This window comes from Hordeum vulgare, chromosome 4H, assembly GCF_904849725.1.
Source record: "Hordeum vulgare subsp. vulgare chromosome 4H, MorexV3_pseudomolecules_assembly, whole genome shotgun sequence".
NCBI classification, from domain to species: Eukaryota; Viridiplantae; Streptophyta; class Magnoliopsida; order Poales; family Poaceae; genus Hordeum; species Hordeum vulgare.
The window spans coordinates 391,845,889-391,866,445 of NC_058521.1; the positions used below are offsets into that span (position 1 = coordinate 391,845,889).

The following is a 20,557-nucleotide window of genomic DNA, read 5'->3' on the forward strand; positions in this document are numbered from 1 at the left end:
GTTGTTCCCCGGGCGGACAAGGGCGCGGACGTAGTCGCGCGTTTCCCCTGCCAGGATCGCCTCCTAGAGACGCCATGGAAGACAAAGAAGTGAAGGGGAGAAGAGGTTTTTCTTGGCGGAACAAAGGAAGCAAAGAGGGAGCTCAAGATCACAGTGCCTCCCCCTTGCCAGGGGCGGGGCGAATTTATAGGCGAACCGCGGCCACCAATCATCGTGGGAACGCGAGCGTTGCGCGCCCCTCGGGTGCCGCGAGGTGGGCTGACAGGCGCATTGCCGCCCACGTCGCTTCACCTGGCAACCGAGCGGTCACGTCCGTGAGGGCCGCTGGGCGTGGGCAGACCATGTCGATGCCAATCTTTTAGTTTTAGAGAAATCTAGACACCAATATCATTAAATACATCTATCGGATCACTGCTATGTCAGATCATAGAGAAGGTTGGTGTTTTTACTAGGTTTGATAGCCATCTCATGAGAGTCTTCAAAATACACCTCGTAGTTGTTAATTAAATGCATCAAAAAATCTACCAACCATTATCTCAAAGAATTAGGGAGTATCTTCCTAAATTGTTCTTGTTAATTAAATGCATTATATTTTATTGTTTTTCCTTCATAAGTTTACTTTACAAGTTCTGATAAAGATTTTTAATGAGGTAATATCAACATGAGATATATGTCGGACTTTTTGTTTTTCCCTTCATGGTTTTCGGGAAAGAAGTTACGACATGTTTTATTGTTCTCCAAACTCTATGATTCTCACATATTGAGTTAAAAAGGAATAACTATTACATGTTGCATCATTTTCTCTTTGTTTTTTTCCGACGGGTTTGAAAAAGTTTAGGAACATATCATGCTGTATCCTCACTTTTTTCAACGGGGTTTTGAAGAAGTTTTCAAAATAATAGTACTTACACTAAAAGACATGGATTAGGGGGTGTTAGGATTTAATTAACCCTAGTAATCCCTGTTTATCCTAACAAAGGTGGTTGCCTCATGTCCCTTCGGGCACACCCCTTCATATATATATGTGTGTGTGTGTGATCCCATCATCAATAAAGATGTCTGGTTACTTTTATATTTCTGTCTATTATTATTCTCTGGTTCTCTACTTGAAATAGTTCTGATTGTCATTCTCTGGTTCTCTACTTGAAACAGTTCTGATTGTCAACGCGCATGTCAACAGAAAAAAAAAAGATTGTCTATGATCTGAACTCGTATTTGAGATTCTGAACTCGTATTCTGATTGTCAGCATTCCATATGTTCAAGAAAGAAAAGAAACCGTTAGTTACTGGATGAAAACAAGGTAATCTTAGGCAATTAGCCAAAATTTAAGCTGTGGTTGAGCTTACAAATAAAAATGAAATTTAGGGAATTCCACCTACTTGACAAATCACGCGATATATAAGTTAAAAAAAAGATGCACAATATTTGATTAACAGCCCACGTAGGTGAAAGATTACATTTTCTGGGTATTGAAGAAAGCCGCACTTGCTAGTTTAAAAATGAGGCACACGCTGGACTATAAAACCCTATACTAAACCTTACCAGCAGAAGAATACCCTTTGATACCAAATGGATGCTCGTCAATTTACAAGCTGCAGACCAATTAATGTAATGCTTGATATTGTGGAAGATTTTCTGTAGATGACTGTTTTATGTATCAACTATGGTACAGGGATGCACTTGCAGCTTGGTGGAGGCAGCCACACAACATGATTTTCTGTAGATAATTGTTTTATATCAACTATGGTAAGAGATGTCCAAACTGCAGCCACACAAATGATAAATAGCCATCTGAGCTTGGGAAATGATCCTATGTAGGCATTGTACCAAACAAACAGGATCCAACTTCCCTCAGCAGAGGTTTGGATAAAATTGGGACGAAACCTTCAAGGATTCAACATCATCAATTGCAGTCCATGACTGCTCTTGCAGCTTGGCAGCCTCAGCAATATCAGAGTTGCAACCATACACATGGATTGCCAATCGTCTACGTGTTGGAGAAGATGATCTTATGTAGGTATTGTACCAACTGATGACGTCCTCCTTCCCAACTGTCCTTAGCTCTTCAGCTTCCAGTTTTGCCATATCAAACATATACCTATAATTGGATTTTTCCACAACATGAGACTATATTAGGGATGAAAGGATACATGAAGCATTAATCAAATCCATCAGTAAAGAACAGAAGTAAAGTACTCACACGATACATGACATATTATTTGAAACTACATGCAGCTCAAAATATTTGTCAGGTTGCACACGGGTTTCTTTTGCCCAGATGACCAAAGTTACAAATTCTGCAGATTATGAGACATCGCTGCTTTTTATAAGCAGTACTTATTACAAAAGTGAAACATGCAGAAACACTAGTTTACCAAGCTAAATGAAAAAATAGCAACTGGTCATTTCCAACTAGTTCCCGGACAGTTATTGGCCTGCAGCTTAATGGCAATTTGTTATCAGCACTTGCACTGTGAACAGGCCTGGACATTGGACAAGGTTATGAAGCATACGGCCTAGATAATTTGTACCCATAACTAAATGAACGGTTAAAAGTCCAGTATGTCCACATAACACTAATCGGTATATTTTCAGTTTTGAAAGTTTTGTGCTTCCTGGGGCAGTTTGGCTGAAATTCAAACCAGCCCAGGAAAACAAGCGGGTTCGATGGCAAAATGGTTTATGCACATCATGCATTGCATCGTAGAATGGTGAGGAGGTGCTCATGATAAAGCATTTTACATACTATTGTAGCAAGGAAAGAGGAAGAGGAAGGGTTCCACTGTTTATACATAACCAAACCAACACCACACGAAAATATGTGGCATGGGTTTAGTTGTGTAGGTTCAGCGGTCAGACCCAACCCATGAACACCCATAGTCCTGACCTCAAATGATTTAGCCTTAGGTAGATATACTACCTCCGTCTAAAAACGTCTTATATTTTGAGACGGACTATTTAATTCGTTTCAGAAAGGTTCTAAACGATGCATAGACATGCAGCAGGAAAGAAGATATACCTTTTGTCGGTAATCTGCGACCAGTAATCACCGGTTTGATAGCTAAGGGAAGGGTCCTTCTCGAGTTTTTGAGCTATTAGCCCACTCTTGTGATGCTCAAAAGTCTCCTCCTCAAGCCCATCCTTCAAAGCACACATGTATTGACCAAATGTAAGTAATTGTGAGATTACAATTAATTGATTTTTCAGTTTTCATAAATTACGAAGTTTGTCCACAAAACACAGTATGAAATATAGCGACGGGTGACAATATTTCAGTAACAGTTTTGAGAATTCAACTTCAACTACATCGGGATCAAGGAAACTATGAAAATATAATAGAATTCCAAAAGCTTGAGATATCTTGTGTTCTCCAATTGCATGAACAGCACGAGAAAAGTTATGTAAGGGGATTTCATATTCAAAAATGAACATGAATATTTATGCAAGACATATTTTTCCCAGTGAAGATGGATACATGATTAAAAGAAAGGAATACAGCAAAAAAGCATACTTTGTAAGACTGCATAACTCAAGCAAAATTCATTTTGAAATATACCATGAAGAAACATCTCAAAGGCAATTTGTTTAGGCATTCTTGCTTAGAATAAAGGTAAATGTCAACAAAGATTAATCAAAACATGAGTGCAGGATTTCCATCAGTCAGAGATAAACATCAGTGTGCTGTTACGAGAATAAAATCGATGCACGAAGCATGTCACCAACATCTTAGGGGCTGTTTGGTTGTTACCACGCCTTAGGCAAGATTCCTTTTTCTGACAAATAAGCCCAATATGTCATAATACACTCAAAAAGTGTGGTAAGATTCTCTTAGACATGCCAAAGTTAGGCAAGTTTAGCAAAAATTGTGTGGCAAAGTACAGAAAAGTTAGCTTCCAAACAAACAGGCCCTTAGTAGTTAGATAAATACTCCCTCCATCCAGAAATACTTGTCGGAGAAATGGATGTATCTAGACGTATTTTAGTTCTTGATACATCCATTTTTATCCATTTCTTCAACAAGTATTTTCGGATGGAGGGAGTATGTTGATTAACATATATTTTCTGTCAGGTCAGGTGCAAGACTATAAGATAGTCTAATAAAATGAAGGGCTGATGCAGAAATGTGTAGGAGAGTAGCATACCAGCAAAGCAGACAGACCATCAATAAAGTTATCAATCCGGCTTTGCAGGTAAACAGGGCTATGCTTGGAAGACATAACTCGAAAACAATACGCCAGCAGGCGGTAAGTCATCCTTGGACTGGAGTCCACAGTATAACCAAGCTGCTCTTTCGTTCTATCATTGGATGCCAAGAAAATCAATTAGCAAGGTTGTTCCAGAATATAAATAGTAACAAAAGTATACTCCCTCCCGTAAAAATGATGATCGCCAACACAAGCAGGCACAACTATTTTAGTTCTGACCAACTTTGCAAAAAGAAAAAACATTGTGTATAGAATAATGTGTATACTTGACTTTGTGTAGTAAAATAAATCCATAATACTCCAACCACTTTGAAACATGTGCACTTATTTTGGAAATTGCCTTTCACAACAATTCTCATTGAGGACATCACAAGTGTTCTAATAGCAATATTTCCACTTCATCCTTGTACTTTAGTACTGTAAAAGAAAGATTAGTGGTTGTGGTAGTATGTCATTTAATAGGGGTAGGAGTATGCATTGCCCACTGTAAGTAGTATTTCTAATATTGGGTGCCTCATTGGTTTGTTCGTGAGATGGGCTTGAACAAATACTGTGAGTGCTGTATTACGGATCGGACTACACTACTTGGCACACTCACACTGTCTAGAGAACAAGAAAATAAATTATACCTCAGCTGATCAAAGCAAGGCTCTTCAATGATATTGCTGAAAAGATCTGTAATAGCTCTGAGTCTTGTTGACTCCTTTCCAATGTCTTGCTCGACTGGATAATAGACCTGACAGAAGTGGTATATTAGAAGGTTGTCTGATTGACCTAAATTGAAAAATTAAAATTACTAAAATAGAAGAGAAGCCTCTTGAGGTACACTTGTGAATGTTTCTTGAGGTTAGGTCGGATGCCTATGCAATATTTCGAAGTGGTTGCATTTCACATGGTAGGCTATTCCACATACATGATACTATCATAGTGAAAATGTTCAGGACCTGGATGTGATTCAACATATAACTTATAATTTAAACAACATCTAGAGAAACATGCAAAAGTGTTATGCTTCAGTAAACTTCTCATCAAGACCAGTTATAATTCAATAAGCATCTAATAAAACAGGGAACTGGAACATAGCCCACCTCAACCACAGAATTCTCTTCAAGATCATTCTTCACACGTACACTTCTAATAAAATTTGCACCATGAGGAATGCAGAAAACTCTTTCGCCGTGTCTTGCCTCCACTGACAGTGTCTGGCCTGACAAAGTATTCCGGAATATATTTGATATATTTATCGCTTCCTCTCCTGACAGGTTACCATGACATAGGCCCTCGATGTGCAACTGCATGTGTCCAAACAGGAACTGGTTTCTAAAGTCTAGCAAATGTATACATGATACAAAAAACCATACCAAACATTTCCTTATCAGAACCATACTTTCAGCAACGCATCTTTCGTCTTTTGATATTATTTGAAACAAGTAAGAACAGGCAGCACCAGAAATACTGGAGAAATCAAGACCATTTGTTGTACTTACCTGAGAAAGAAGCTCCGGAACAAATGCTGCCAGATCTGAAAAGGTTAACATTGCAAGAACTTTCAATTTTTCATTGACGTCCCAGAATATTTGACGTAAGAACTGTAGCCTCAAGTAGGTGGAATGACTCATAGGTTTCATATTCGTGTTTCTGTAAGCTCTTTCCAAATCCTCCTTGATGACCTAATGAGTGCACAATAAAACAATATATAAATACTAAGGTGCAGAAGTTTATGGATGGTTATGTGCTTTCTTGAACTAAGTTATCCATATGTTAACAACTAGCGAGGTGAATACCAAAATTAACTGTATAAGCCAGTCAAATAGCTGGTTAGACTGCAGTCAATTCATGCGCTTCTCTCACTGGAGGGTAACCATGTCAATTAATAAGACAGAAAAAATACAGTAGGATCAAAGGAATGCATTGTTTACCTAACCTGATTATATCAAAAATTATTACAAGAAAAATCATCAATTTAAGTCATCCATTTTTGTGGCGGACATTAAGGGAAAAGGTACAGAACACAAAATTTAAAATCCACGCAAACATAAGAAATATTCTTTCACGTTGTCACACTTATATTTCGAAATAATCTATCATGTGTCCATCACAAAATCTAAAATCCATGCAAACATCTTTCACGTTGTCACACTTACATTTCGAAATAATCAATCATGTGTCCAGCATAAAGATACATTACCTCAAACCTATCTATCTTTGGAGAAAAGGATTGAGAAGCAGCCAAGATGTGGGACAGCAGGATGGCCAGCTTGTCATTGTAACCATAAAGCTTTAGCTCAAGGTTGCTACCAACGACAGATAATGATGTCTCCAGTTTAGCCACGTAAGCCTGGGAGGTTCATAAACCAATTGTAAGAAATAACTCAGATAGGTCAAACCATTTAACAATAGTCAACAAGATTGCAGATACTGTGATTTCAAAATAAATAAAATTGCAAATGCTAAAAAGAGGGGAACACGGACAAGAGTTCTGATATCTAATAGCAAGACAGCAAATCAAAACACTGGAGAGTAGGTGGCTTGTATCATTATTTACAGCATCAAGGCCTTAGTGAGTAAAACAAGGAACATCGTGAAATAAAATGCATAAATAAAATTTAGTAATCAACAAACGATTCCTACGCTTGAGTTTTTGCATCAATAACAATATTTGGATCTGCTGCAAAAGTCAGGTATATAAATGATGGTCAAGCCCTGTATTAGATGTAAATCTCAGCAACTCTTGATTAAGTTCAATAATGACAAATATTAGCAGCGCCATGAAAATAAAAAAAACTACGGTAAGCTCATAAAACAGACGTTGCAATAAATTCAATAATACCCACCTGATAGAGGACCTCGTTTAGCTCATCTTTAAGAAGGTTTGCAAACAGATCTGTCAGGACAGAGTTTCTGAGGCTGCTACAGCCATCCTTAACAGAAATCAAAAAGTATGCATTGGCACGAGGAACATTAAATGTAATATCCATCTTGTGCCAGAGCTTTATGAATGGTTCATCCACAATACATCGAGGATTATCATCGTTTGAGGATTTAGGAATGCTAGCATTCCGCAGACTGAAGTCCCCTGGGATGTATTCATTCTTCCGAGGTAAATGAAAATTACCGTCTATCTCCACAGGGTTTCTCCAGCTTTCAATCAAAGATGACGGAATATCCTCTTCAATGTACTGTGATCCAAACCATGGTTCACATCTAATGGCTGCAGGAAATAGACTGCATTAGAAATGCAAAATCATGAAACAATAAAGCATGATATGCAGTTGAACAAACTGTGACTTGGTCCCTGTCTCATAGATAGAATTCTAACTCTCCATGGCATGTGGGGTAAACAATATGTCAAATTAAGCCCACCAAAGCCAACAAGCTGTTGCTTCATATAATTCCACAAACATAATGCGTGTGTATTTGATCATGTCACTCCGTCGCTCTCCGAGCTCTCGGATAGGATCAAAGATGAGATGAGGTGTTGGGCTAGAGCCGAGGACAAGGGGCTTAGGGTAGTCTTGCCCCCATCCTGGGATGTCCATTGAACTACTTGTAACCTGCTGTAATCGTCTCCTCAGAGACTGACTTTCCCTCTTTTCAATACAAAGAAACGCACATCTCTGCGTTTTCTCGAAAAGAAAAAAAATGAGTTTCATCTACAGAAATTGTACGGCTAGGCAGTGGCGAAGCTAGAAAGAATCAGCTGGGGGAGGGGGGCGTAAAATACAAGTCTTCAGGGGAGGCAGAAGCTAAAAAAAGTTCTCTTCTAAGCCCTCACAATTAATTTTTCTTCACAAGTTGGTTCCATGTTGGCGGGGGGGGGGGGGGGGGGGGGGGGGGCCCAGGAGCCTACATAGCTCCGCCGTTGCGGCTAAGCCAAAGCGTGTAATAGCATTATTATTATTTCTACATATCATACCAGAATATTATTGTAATTATGAAAGAAAAAAAAAAGATTCCCGTGCTTTTATACACTACATTAAGGAGGAAAAAATTATCACAAGATGAGGCATCTCATTTTACTAGTACAATAGCAACACCTCAATATCGAGTCATGATTCAACACAGGAGCATCAAATATCATAACAGTGTTGACTTGAAACTTCAAACAACTTGCATCATGTTGCACAAGTGTAGTGTTCACGAGCCTGGCATAGGAGCATTGTGCATTAAACTAGAATGCCCAAAAAGACTGGCAAGACGGGCTGCTTACCTTGGGACTGTTTATCAAATGATCTGCTAAGTATGTCAACTCTCATGTTGTCTGGATGGAAGAAGCTCAGAACATGCTTGACTAACTCTGGCTCCCATCCCTCATAAATATATTCTCCAGAAATTATGTGCTTTTCAGAATAAAATAACATATTTTCTGCAAAGTAGAATTTAAATAAGCCCTGCATCCATCATAAACAAATTAAGCGAAACAAGATGGAAAAGGTGATGACCTGCAAGATCTACTACATAATCATCTGGAGGTTGCTCTTCTGCAAATCTGAACTCCATGTACCCAATGTCCTGGAGTTCCTTAAATATCCATTCTTGCGGCTCAGACTGCTTAAGTAAATTTATATATTGGTACACAGCCGTAATGACCTCGAAGAGCTGCAAAAGCATTCCATGTCAGAAAATGTATTATTATGCTTTCCTAGGAAGTAAATAGTAAGACATGTGAATGCAAGAATTATTCAAAGAATGGACGAACTGTCACTGGTTACAAAAATGTAATATTGGTACACAGCCATTTCTGATGAATATTAGTCTCAACAATGTTTGGCAGCCAACTTCATGGTAGAAAATGATGCCAACTACAAACCAATCACATGTTCCTTAGCAGAAGGCATTTGCTGGTAGTTGTTAAGTACAACAGTTCCGCAAAAATGATGTAAAGGTTAAAATACTTTGATGCGAGGAGAAAAGGAGTTTCAACCAACAAAGATATGCAGATAAAACAAGAAAGGCAAGCATCGTATGAACCTGCATACATTTTTGAGTCCAGAATCAGAAAGGCGGATAGACATCTCAAAGATATAGGCATACGAGGATCGTTGTGTTCCTCCAGTGCCAACGCCAGCACTCAATGTGCTAGCCCAACCTTTAGCTTTCAAAAAATATAGCAAGCTTCCCTTGCCCTCTGAAAATAGCAACAAAATGGTCAGTCGCTAAATGGCAGGGCATGGTTACATGAGATGACACTTCTGCATGCTCCAAATCAACATTAAACAAAGATAGCAACCAGCATTGGAATATATTCAAGAATAAGTTGTCTTTATTATGCAAAAAGCTCCATAAAGATCTGTTCTGCAAAGAGTACACAAGTTACCAGAGGTTAACACAAAATAAAATAACCCTGAGTGAAGAACAGAAGGACAATTCAGCAAATCGCTGCAGGTGAGGGCATAAACAGCACAGGCCACAAAAGGGGACGATGCATAAGAGTATGTATTCAATCAGGAAATCTAACTGATACTATCATATTAAATAGATGTGAATTTATTGTCAGTTTTTGAACCTACAGGGAAGAAGGGCTACCATTAAACAGCATGAAACCCTCGGAAGAAGAAAACATGATGAAACAAATATTTGAAGGGTGAATCAACTGCATGCTTAGTATTCAACCATTGATTAAAGGTACAGCACCTGAACGGAACAGCAAAAGGTTACGGCTATAGGTACACAGGAGTTATTTACCATGACCAAGGAGATGTGCCAAGTAATCTTCTGGTTTCTTCATGTATTCCTTGTGCAGGCAAGGAAGTGTCCATGACAGGAAAAGACTGTGAACATCTCTGACAGCCTCTAGCTTATAAAGTTTACCAGATTTCCAGAAAGGCATATCAGTCTTTGGACTTATTTCTAACAGAGGACCAGCTTTAACTTCACTGAATAGCTCCATGGTCCAGGCTTCTAGAGTGTCAAGGGGTTCTGAAACAAATGAGCCATACAGATAATTAATAGCAAAAGAAGAGCATCAGTTCATTTATTTAGTGAACATACAATTAAACTAGGTAACCAGCCTCACCTCCACCTATTATAACGAGCTTCATCATCCCTCCGTGATAGTTACTCATGTACATTTGCAAAATCTCTTCCCTTAGATTGATTCCACTGCCCATTGCATTCGACAAGCTTTTCTTGTTTCCTACAGATAATCTCAAAAGTTCAGCCCCGGTATAATTCAATGGATATCTATCATGACAATAAAACAACCAAATGATAAGCATACCCCAGGTAAATCTATTCAATGGGTGCCCTTGAGAGCAAGTATGGGACTGCAGTTGGTAAAGGCGGCAGCTATCGCTTTGCAGAACTTGATTGAACTCTAACATAAGATAATAGTTGAAGCAACAAAGTTATGCATAATTTAGACAGTGAAACAATAACTAGCAGTGGTTAGTTGGTTACTGGTTAGACAGAAAGGAAAAAACACATACCTGAGTCTACTGCTAATATCTCACGGTCCATAGCTTCAGCCTTAACAAGAGGTGATACAAAGAACTGAGAAAACCTAATCATGGAACCAAAACCATGTATTAGTATAAACCTGAACTCAGCATTTATGTTACAGAGTAAGAATAATAGAATGAAGAATAGCAAATGATAACTACCTGTCTAAGGCTCCCTTTAGATACTCCCGATTCACCTCAAAATGATAGCATGTGTACTCAGTTTCAGTAAACGCATTGGATGAACCACCATGTTTGGACAGGTAACTGTCATACTACATAAGAATATTTATCAAATTGCTATAAAACCATTCACCAAATCAACAAAATTAAGGTCTTCATTACAAATTACTAGGAAATGTAACATATTGCAAATGTAAGACAAAGCAAGTTTGCATGTGAGACAAATGGAATGTAAAGGCCGAAGGACTGTGTGAATCATTGTAGCATGGGTACTGTGCAAGCAGACCAGCACTAGAACTGTCATAGTGGACAGAGGGCTGCTACATAGCGGCTAGCTGCTGTCTATCACACATCTGTGGAGATGTAGCAGCCCACTATAGCCCTATGGTGTGCAGCATCAAGTACTAAATTGGCACTTATAAACAAAGATATTTCAGGTTTTCGTCTGAGCCGTAACACAAGGAAAGTTTATATTTTGTTCTTATGGTTCATTAGTATGTCATTAGTATGGGGAGCCTTGGCGCAGTGGTAAAGCTGCTGCCTTGTGACCATGAGGTCACGGGTTCAAGTCCTGGAAACAGCCTCTTGCAGAAATGTAGGGAAAGGCTGCGTACAATAGGCCCAAAGTGGTCGGACCCTTCCCCGGACCCTGCGCAAGCGGGAGCTACATGCACCGGGCTGCCCTTTTTTATGATTCATTAGTATGTCACTCCGTCATTCCCAAGGTATTTTTGCTTGCTTTTTTGGGCTAATTGTGTTGAGTTTCGGATTGTGGATTGATGAGCTATGTAATAATTAGGTATTGTCTGTGTTTTATTTGTTTCAGATTTATTTGGCATGGGTTTGATATTATTCAGAGCACTGCACATGCACAAATAGTGTGGTAGAATTAGAAGCTTAAAATTTAGGTATCCAAGTTTTCAGGTCGGATATAAAAACACAAAAATATTGGCTACCTAAATCTTCTCTCTCCTCCACAAAAACTGGATTTAGGTGGCAAAAAATTTAGTCTGCTGTTGGAGATACTCTTAGTCTAGTAATCACATATGTCAGGTTTTGACAAATATGGCAGAGTGTCATTATGTATATCACCAAAATGCTTCAGTATTCATTCTCAAAAAGGAAATGCTTCATTATTTTTCTACCGAAACAAACATTGATCCAAGCAGAATGTGTGATGGTAATAGATATAAGGGAAAAGGACAATAAAACGCACATAACTTTCTCAGACACGGCTAATCTCGGGGTTTGACTCACAGAAGAGAAGAAGGGAGTGTAAAAGCATAGACATTGTACAAACCTCGTTTTCATCTGGAAAAACAGAGCTCCCCATAAAAAGCATGTGCTCTGCAGAAATTCAGAACACTCTGAGATTACTATAAGCTAGAGCGTACATATCATCAGACTAGTTCCCTCCAACTTTTGGATAGCATCGAACAGAAGGCTTGGTAGTTTTAAGCTTTTAGCTGATGCATATGATCAGCCATAATACAAGATCGGTAAAACAAAGATGACAATGATTGCATACCTAGAAAATGAGCCAAGCCCTGTGCCTTTGGAGGGTCCGCAAAACTGCCCATTCCAACACACACTGCAGCAGCAGCCTGAAATTCGATGGATCATGTAAGGAAAAGCAAAACCAAACATGAAACTTGCAGGCAGCAATACTCACGGCTATCAAAATGCACCTATTCCAGAATTGCAGAAATATAGCAAAAAGAGAAAGCGTAATATCTCTTACAGCACAATCCTGAACAAATCCGTCAAGCTAGCAATTGGTTCTAACCACTTGGACACACGAATTATTCTCAACAGTTCAATTTACATTCCATCGGTTATGATCCACCTGTCTGATCGTTGCCAGTTCCACTAAATTATGCTAGATCCAGCTATCGTTCATAATAGCAGCATCACGGCCACCACAGAGGAGAGTGATCCAATGTACTAGCAAAATTAGATTGAATAGAACAAGTAGAGGTATGTAAGAGCAAAACTCATCGGTACCTTCTTAATGACCGGCTCGGAGCTGCCCTTTTCCTTCTTCCTCTTGGGCTCGCTCCCATCCTCGTCCTCCTCGCCTTCTTCTTCGTCATCGTCGTCCTCCCCGTCCTCGTCGCTATACTCTTCGTCATCTTCTTCGTCGTCCTCGTCATCATCTTCTTCGTCGTCCCCGTCGTCCATGTCCAAGTCTTCGTTGGGCTTGGGGGCAGGGCCGCCGTCGGCGTAGATCTCAGGGTCGTGGATGAGGAGGGCGCAGAGGCCATTGGCGAGGCGAAGAAGGCGGTAGGAACGGTTATCGGTGGGGGACTTGACCACCAGCTCGTCGTCGCGAGACACAGCCGCCGCCATCTCGGCCGTCCGCCGCCGCCTGTGGGTACGAAGGAGGGAGGGACGAAGGTGGTGGGAGATAGGTATGCGGCGGCAGTAGCAGCGCGGGCCTCCTCTCCTGTTTCCTTGGTTTATATCTTGGTTTTGTTTATTTAGGGTTACAAAGCTTTGGCCTACTATTTGTATCAAGGAATCGCTTCCGACGCAACACGCAAGTGCGTTCCAAACGGGGATTTATGCGACCCTACCGCCTTACCTCATTTTTATTTTACACGTCTCTCCCTAATAATAAAGCAAATTAAGTTTCTGGTCGTCCGTTGTGGCATTTTTGTGAAAACATCCTTGTCGTCTCGGGTAATTAACCCGTAGTTCTATTTTAAGTGGATACTTTAAGAAAACGTTTCGTTCTTACACAAAACCCCTTGTAGTTTTGCCTACTCAACCCGCGATCCTTTTTCACCTGAATCTGGATAGGGTCAACGCGGCGGCTCGAGCGGCTGGGGCGATGCGGCGGCTCGAGCTCCCCCTCCCCTCCCGATCCGGGCTTGGTGTGGATGGATCTGGCGGCGGGTGCGGCGTCTTGCTCCGGTGGCGACGACACCCTGCCTATCCAGAGAAAGAGAGAGTGACATGGCGTTAGGAAGAGAGGACCCAAAGGAGAAGGAGAAGGGGCACAAGGCGAGGGAGGCGATCGTGGGCGCGGATCAGGGCGAGGCGGTCCGGGTCGACGTCCACCAAGACGTCCTTGCCGTAGGTGAGGCGGTGGAGAAGCCAGTCGTGGCGACCGGCTAGGCGCTGCTCTTGCGCGCTGTCATCGACGCCGGGGAAGAAGGGGCGTTGGCAGGCCGGGAAGAATCAGGGCTCGTACCGGCAGCTCCGCTCGTGCTCCTCCACGGCATGCCGCGGCAGGGACGCAGCGTAGCCGTGCTGGAGGTTGCGGCACGCGAAGAGGACCGACCCGACCATCCTCGCGACGGCGCGGCTGCGGGTGTAGTCCTTGGAGCCGAAGAAGGGGCGTTGGCAGGCCGGGAAGAAGCAGGGCTCGTACCGGCAGCTCCGCTCGTGCTCCTCCACGGCGTGACGTGGCAGGGACGCAACGCAGCCGTGCTGGCGGTTGCGGCACGCGAAGAGGACCGACCCGACCATCCTCGCGACGGCGCGGCTGCGGGTGTAGTCCTTGGAGCCGTAGCGGGTGCACACCGTCGCCATGTGGTAGGCGTCGTGGCAGGACACGGTGTGGCAGCCGAAACAATCGCCCATCTGTCGGCATCAGGTCCGGATCAAGCCGGATGCGAGCACCATCGCCCGATCTACTACCTGGAAGCGGCAGCAACCACCCCACGCGGCCACCGAGCGCGCGGGACCCGTCGGAAAGCACGCGGAACCCCAGCACGGGAGCTGAGCGAGCGACGGCACGATAGGCGGCTGGAACGGGGAAAGGCACACAGATCGATTGGTAGGGGGAGGCGGGCCTCACCTTAGTCAGCGGTGACGGGATCTGGCACCTCTCCCTGAATCGAATCGAAGCGGGATCGAGCCCAGTCCCTGCTGCAGATCGCCGCTGGGGTCGAGCCGACTCTGGGTCGAGCATGCGGGAGATGGCCGACTTCGCTCGACGGACACTCCGGTGCGTAAACAAGAGCTGGCATGCATCCTGGGCGAGGATGCGGGGACACGCTCGGGAGATGGGCGACAATACTTCTTTTTTAAAACATTTAACATTTAACCTTATCATCGACAATTATTAAAAATCCATACAAAAATGATACACAATAACACATGAAGCAAGTTTTGCCAAAAACAATTAAAAAATAATGTTCAAAAAATATTTATGGAAAATATGTTGTACACACAAATGACATTTCCAATCAAAAAAAGTTATTATCACACTATAAAAAATCCTTTGGAAAAACAATTAACAATTTATCTCTTACAACAAATTTAAAAATTAATAAAAAAATTATCCAGTTTTATGTAAGCATTACCTAATATTTTAAAAGAAAACATTTAACATTATTATACACATTTATTTTAATTAATGTCGCATAATGGCACAACAAACAGATTTCATATTTTATTCCTGCCCGGTGCAACGCACGGGCATTTGTACTAGTAATCCCTATACACGTACGTACACTCATTCATATAAATGCACAGACAATTATCTTATTCATTCATGTAAACAGTGACAAGTCTACTAGATAGGTTTCATCATACTTAAGCATATCCTTTACAAACATATTTCAACTAACCATACCACTTAAAAATTACATTTAGGTGCTTTACATGTAAGAATCACAATGCAATTTTTAATTAGGCTTAGAAATGTAGTGTTTTGAGCCTATCCGTCATTGTAATGCTAGATTCGCTTTTATTTATGAACATCTATGAAAGACTGAGTTGACATATTATCTTATGATTTACGAAGTCATCGTAGATGACTCGTCGTCGACAGAAACATTTCCTTCCGTTGAATGTGCATCGTCGAAAATCGTGAAATAAATTCAATAGTAAATGCGAACACCATAACTTAAAATCTGATGGGTTAGGAATACCATAGTCCCTCTAACCATTCAACCATAGATTGATTCGCACTATCACTGGACAATGAATTTTGAAGATAAAAATATAATATACACGGTATATAATAAGAGTACATCATAGTACCTCTCTTCCGTATATAGTAGAAGTACATCATAGTACCTCTCTTCCAGTTTATAAGTCTCACTTCAAAAATCTCATCGACCAAAATAGATAACGAGTGGAATAGTTTTTGTAATTTGCAAAGTATTCCCTCCATCTGGAAACACATATCGGAGAAATGAATCTGTATCATCACATAGCCTATATCATGTCAATGTTTTTTCTTCTAAAGATAAAGGGAAACCTTCTTCTTGACTTCATCTTCCGATAAACCTGCAAGCTTAAATAATCCACAAACTTCATCCACATAGATTAGGTGCATATCGGGATATTTTGTTCTATATCCTGCATAAGGATTAGCTAGCGGTTTCTTTATCAATACCCGAAGAAATTTCATAATAAACATTTTCAGTAGGTTCAGCAGGTTGAGGGACAACTCTTGGTGTTTTCGGTCGAGGTGAAGATACCCCGAACAAATCCTCAAAGGATTACTTTCCATAGTGATAAGTAATAGTAAATTTCAGCACGTAATATAAATTTTCTCTTACCAAATTCCGCTTACCAAAAGCGGTTCACTCTCCTACAACGGCATCACAAAAGAGTATTGATGACCCACAAGTATAGACGATCAATCGTAGTCCTCTCGATAAGTAAGAGTGTCGAACCCAACGAGGAGCAGAAGGAAATGACAAACGGTTTTCACCAAGGTAATTTCTACAAGCACTGAAATAGCGGTAACAAGTTGTTTGATAGCAAGATAACTGTAACAAGTGACAAGTAGCAATAGTAACAATAGGTGCAGCAAGGTAGCCCAATCCTTTTGTGGCAAAGCACGGACCAAAACAGATTCTTATAATACGCGAAGCGTTCTTGAGGGCACACGGGAATTTCATCTAGTCACTTTCGTCATGTTGCGTTAATTCGCGTTCGGTACTTTGATAATTTGATATGTGGGTGGACCGGTGCTTGGGTGTTGTTCTTAATTGAACAAACCTCCCACTTATGATCAACCCTCTCGCAAGCATCCGCAAGTACGAGAAAAGTATTAAGAAGAAATTCTAACCATAACATTAAACATAGGGGTTTAAGTTTCTGTCACTCTCACAACCCATCATTTAATTATTACTCCACAATGCATTCCCTTAGGCCCAAATATGATGAAGTGTTATGTAGTCGACGGTCACATAACACCACTAAGGGAATCACAACATTCATATCATCAAAATATCGAACGAGTATCAACTTCACATGACTACTTGCAACATGACTTCTCCCGTGGCCTCAAGAACAAAAGTAACTACTCACAAGTGATAAACATGCTCATGATCAGAGAGGTATTAAATAACATATTGGATCTAAACATATGATCTTCTACCAAATAAACCATAAAACATCAACTATAAGATGTAGTCAACACCTACTACTCAAAACCGAGGTACCAATTTGAGGTTCCGGTACAAGATTGAACACAAAAAATGAACCAGGGTTTTGAGAGGAGATGGTGCTGATGAAGATGTTGATGAAGATTGGCCTCCCCAAGATGTGAGGGTTGTTGGTGATGATGATAACCTTGATTTCCCCCTCTAGGAGGGAAGTTCTTCCGGCGGAATTGCTCCATCGGAGGGCAAAAGTGCTCTTGCCCAGGTTCCGCCTCAAGACGGCAGCGCTTCTTTTCGAGAGTCTTCCTCTGATTTTTTAGGTTAAAAGAGATTTTATACGACAAGATGGTCGCCATAGGTGGGCCAGGGGGCCACTAGACATCAGGCCGCGCCACGGGGCTGGCGCGCCCTAGTGCCTAGTGGGCGCTTGGTAGCCCCGTGTGGCACTTCTTTGCTCCAGCATTTTTTATTTACTCCAAAATAAATCTCTCTAAAGTTTCAGTTCAATTGGAGATGTGCACAATACATATCTCTGACGTAGCTTTTTCAGGTCCAGAATTCCATCTGCCAGCATTCTCCCTCTTGATGTAAACCTTGCATATTATGAGAGAAAAGACATTAGAATAACTCCACCAAGTGACAAAATGCATAAAACACTATAAATAACAGTAAAAAAACATTATGCAAAATGGACGTATCAACTCCCCAAAGCTTAGATGTGACACCCTAGATTATGCTACAATAATCATTGTAATTAAGCTACAGTGATGGTCAAGATTAAGCTAGTGCTTTTGCTAATCCAGTTATGATCATGGTTGGAATCAAACTGTGATTCAAATTATTTTGCCATTCAAATTCATTTTAAAAGTGAATTCAAAAGTTTTACAAAATTCAAATTAAAAATCATGCTTAGGTTGCAAATAATCCCTAAGTATTTATAAAATTGAAACCAACATTTTACCAAGTACATCAGTGCCTCAAAACAATTAAAACAATGGTTGAGAATTATTAATAAATTACCTTTGATTTAAATCGATTCCAACTAAATTCTAAAAACTTCCAAAACTTTTGTGATAGTACTAAATATTGCATACTATTTAATGGAGAAATTCTCACATTTTTACTAAAGTTAATTGGTCCTAAAAATAAATAAACAATAGGTATAAAAATAAATAAAAATAAAAAGGTAAAACAATAAAAAAGGAAAAACCCCACCTCCATTGGGTCGGCCCGAGCCGACCCAACCGGCCCACCCCGCCGCGAGGGGGTATAACCCCCCCCCAACCCTATTTTTGTTGTGCCCTCCTCCCACCCGAAGCTATCTCCCTTGCGGCTCCTCTGCGCAGGCCAGATCTGTGGCACCCCCGTCGGCCGCCGGTCGGCTCGTCGCCGTCAGCCGCCTCACCTCCACCGCGTCGTCCTCCTCGCCACCCCCTCGCGCGGACCGCTTCCGCGTCGGCTTCCTCACGCCTCGCCGACCCGACCACGTGAACGCCGATGAGCTTCTCGGGCTCCACTCGTCTCACCTCCCCTCCCTCTAGTGGCCTCGCTTCGACGAGCCCCTGCGTCCACCGACGTGCCCCCGTCATCTGCCCAGCCGCGCACACCGCCCTTCCGGTGTTCTCCTGCGCCCGTGTTGCCGCAACTGCCCTCGCACCCTAGCCGCGCGCAACCACCCTGCCGGCACCGCGCCCCCGGTCGTGCCTCGGCTCGCCCGCGTCGCCGCTCAACCGGCTACTCGTGCACCGACCGCGTCTACACCCCCCCCCACACACACCCATGCTCCGATCACGCCCCCTCGCCTCGCCTCCCCTCCGGCCATGGACTTGGTCAACCTCTGCCCTCGCCGACCATGGGGTTAGACACTGGAATTAACCCCCCCTCACTAATTAACTTGCCCCCAATGACATGTGCCCCCCTTCCTAAAACGTCTTAAAAAAGAGAGTATATATATATTAAAATTAAAATGTGAAAAAATTAATTGATTAATAAATCTAATTAAATTAAATTAATTAAATTAATTAACTAGCCTAATTAAAACTATATTTAACCTTCTAAATTAATTAAAGTATTTAATTGGAGTAACTAATTAGAGTGAATAAACCTAATCAGTTTACATTATTCCTGTTAATCAAAATAGTAGAGAATGACACGTGGTCTCCCCTAAATTAATCTGATTAATTATTTACTAAACTAAATAAAAATGTGAGTATGACGCGTGGGACCCACTTGTGAGGTTGACCAGTCAACATGACTGTTGACTGCTGATGTTAGCATGACATCACGTTGATGCCATAGCTATTTAATGAATTTAATTAAATCTATTTAATTCTTAAATAATTAATAAAATTAAAAAATAATATAAAATAATTCGTAGTCTCGATGAAAATATTTTGTACATGAAAATTGATCAGAAAAACGAGACGAACTCGGATACGCTATCCGTTCGTCTGTCACGCGTCTCTATCGTAACGAACATGAAACTTTTTCATCGTTTTCCCGTGTCCGATAGTAGCGAGATACCTGGGAAATATCGTCACATATTTTCTTGATCCGTCCATGACGGGTGATATTGCGTTAGTGCATACCTAGCCCTGCATTTTTTCATGCCATGTATCGTGTTGCATCTCCGTTTTATATTTATTGTTTCTTCCCCCTCTTCTCTCAGGTAGACCCCGGGAGTGACGCTGTTGTCGGGTACGACTACCCCCTTGACGACCAATCCTTTGCCACAGAGCAACAAGGCAAGCAAACCTCCCTTGATCATTCATATATCACTTATTCTATCCCCTTCGCGCTTGCATTAGATTTTGCTACTGTTGTGGATAGCTCATATTCTGATGCATAGCGTGTTTTTGATGAACTGCTACTTTACTCTACCGCACTTTAAACTGCTTAGTATAGGTGGAGCAGTGATCCCCTTTGACCATTAGTCTAGTTGCCCCTGCTTTCTCATCAAGTCTAGATCATCTAATAGACGAGCCAAGACCCGTAATATCACTCACCCCCCTTAGTTGTACGATACTCTGGAGCTACTATCGATTACCGAGGGTGACACCTTGATAGGTACTCCTGATTTTAGCTTTGTAGTGTAGTTGACCAGTGGTGGTTCTCGGAGGGTGATTCCTCCTTCACCACCTTCGATAACGACTCTGTCGTACAACCCATCAAGCGTGGTCCACCGAGGGTGATTCCTCGCTAGTCACCTTGATGGTTACATCGTTCGGAACCCATCGAGGGTGATACCTCGGATCCCTCTGATGTTAGATCCACACGGTTACTTGACCGTGTTACTGGGAACATGAAAGGTGTGTTGCAGGTGGATTCCCATGAGAATGTGACGAGGCGTGGCCGGGCATTCTAGTCCTTGCCACACAT

General features: G+C 41.6%; 1 protein-coding gene across 1 annotated transcript; it reads right to left on the reverse strand.

The window, feature by feature from the left end:
* Positions 1-1,380: 1,380 nt before the first annotated feature.
* Positions 1,381-13,306, reverse strand: LOC123448701 (nardilysin-like). The gene is made up of 19 exons (XM_045125669.1): positions 12,834-13,306; positions 12,358-12,433; positions 12,130-12,176; positions 10,809-10,921; positions 10,635-10,708; positions 10,427-10,522; positions 10,223-10,342; positions 9,892-10,125; positions 9,186-9,334; positions 8,649-8,805; positions 8,417-8,572; positions 7,041-7,417; positions 6,395-6,544; positions 5,694-5,876; positions 5,295-5,498; positions 4,836-4,942; positions 4,144-4,297; positions 3,021-3,142; positions 1,381-2,099 (listed from the first exon to the last, which is right to left on the reverse strand). Exons 1-19 carry the CDS (start codon positions 13,176-13,178, stop codon positions 1,853-1,855), a joined length of 3,111 nt encoding a protein of 1,036 aa, XP_044981604.1. The 5' UTR covers positions 13,179-13,306; the 3' UTR covers positions 1,381-1,852.
* Positions 13,307-20,557: the final 7,251 nt, after the last annotated feature.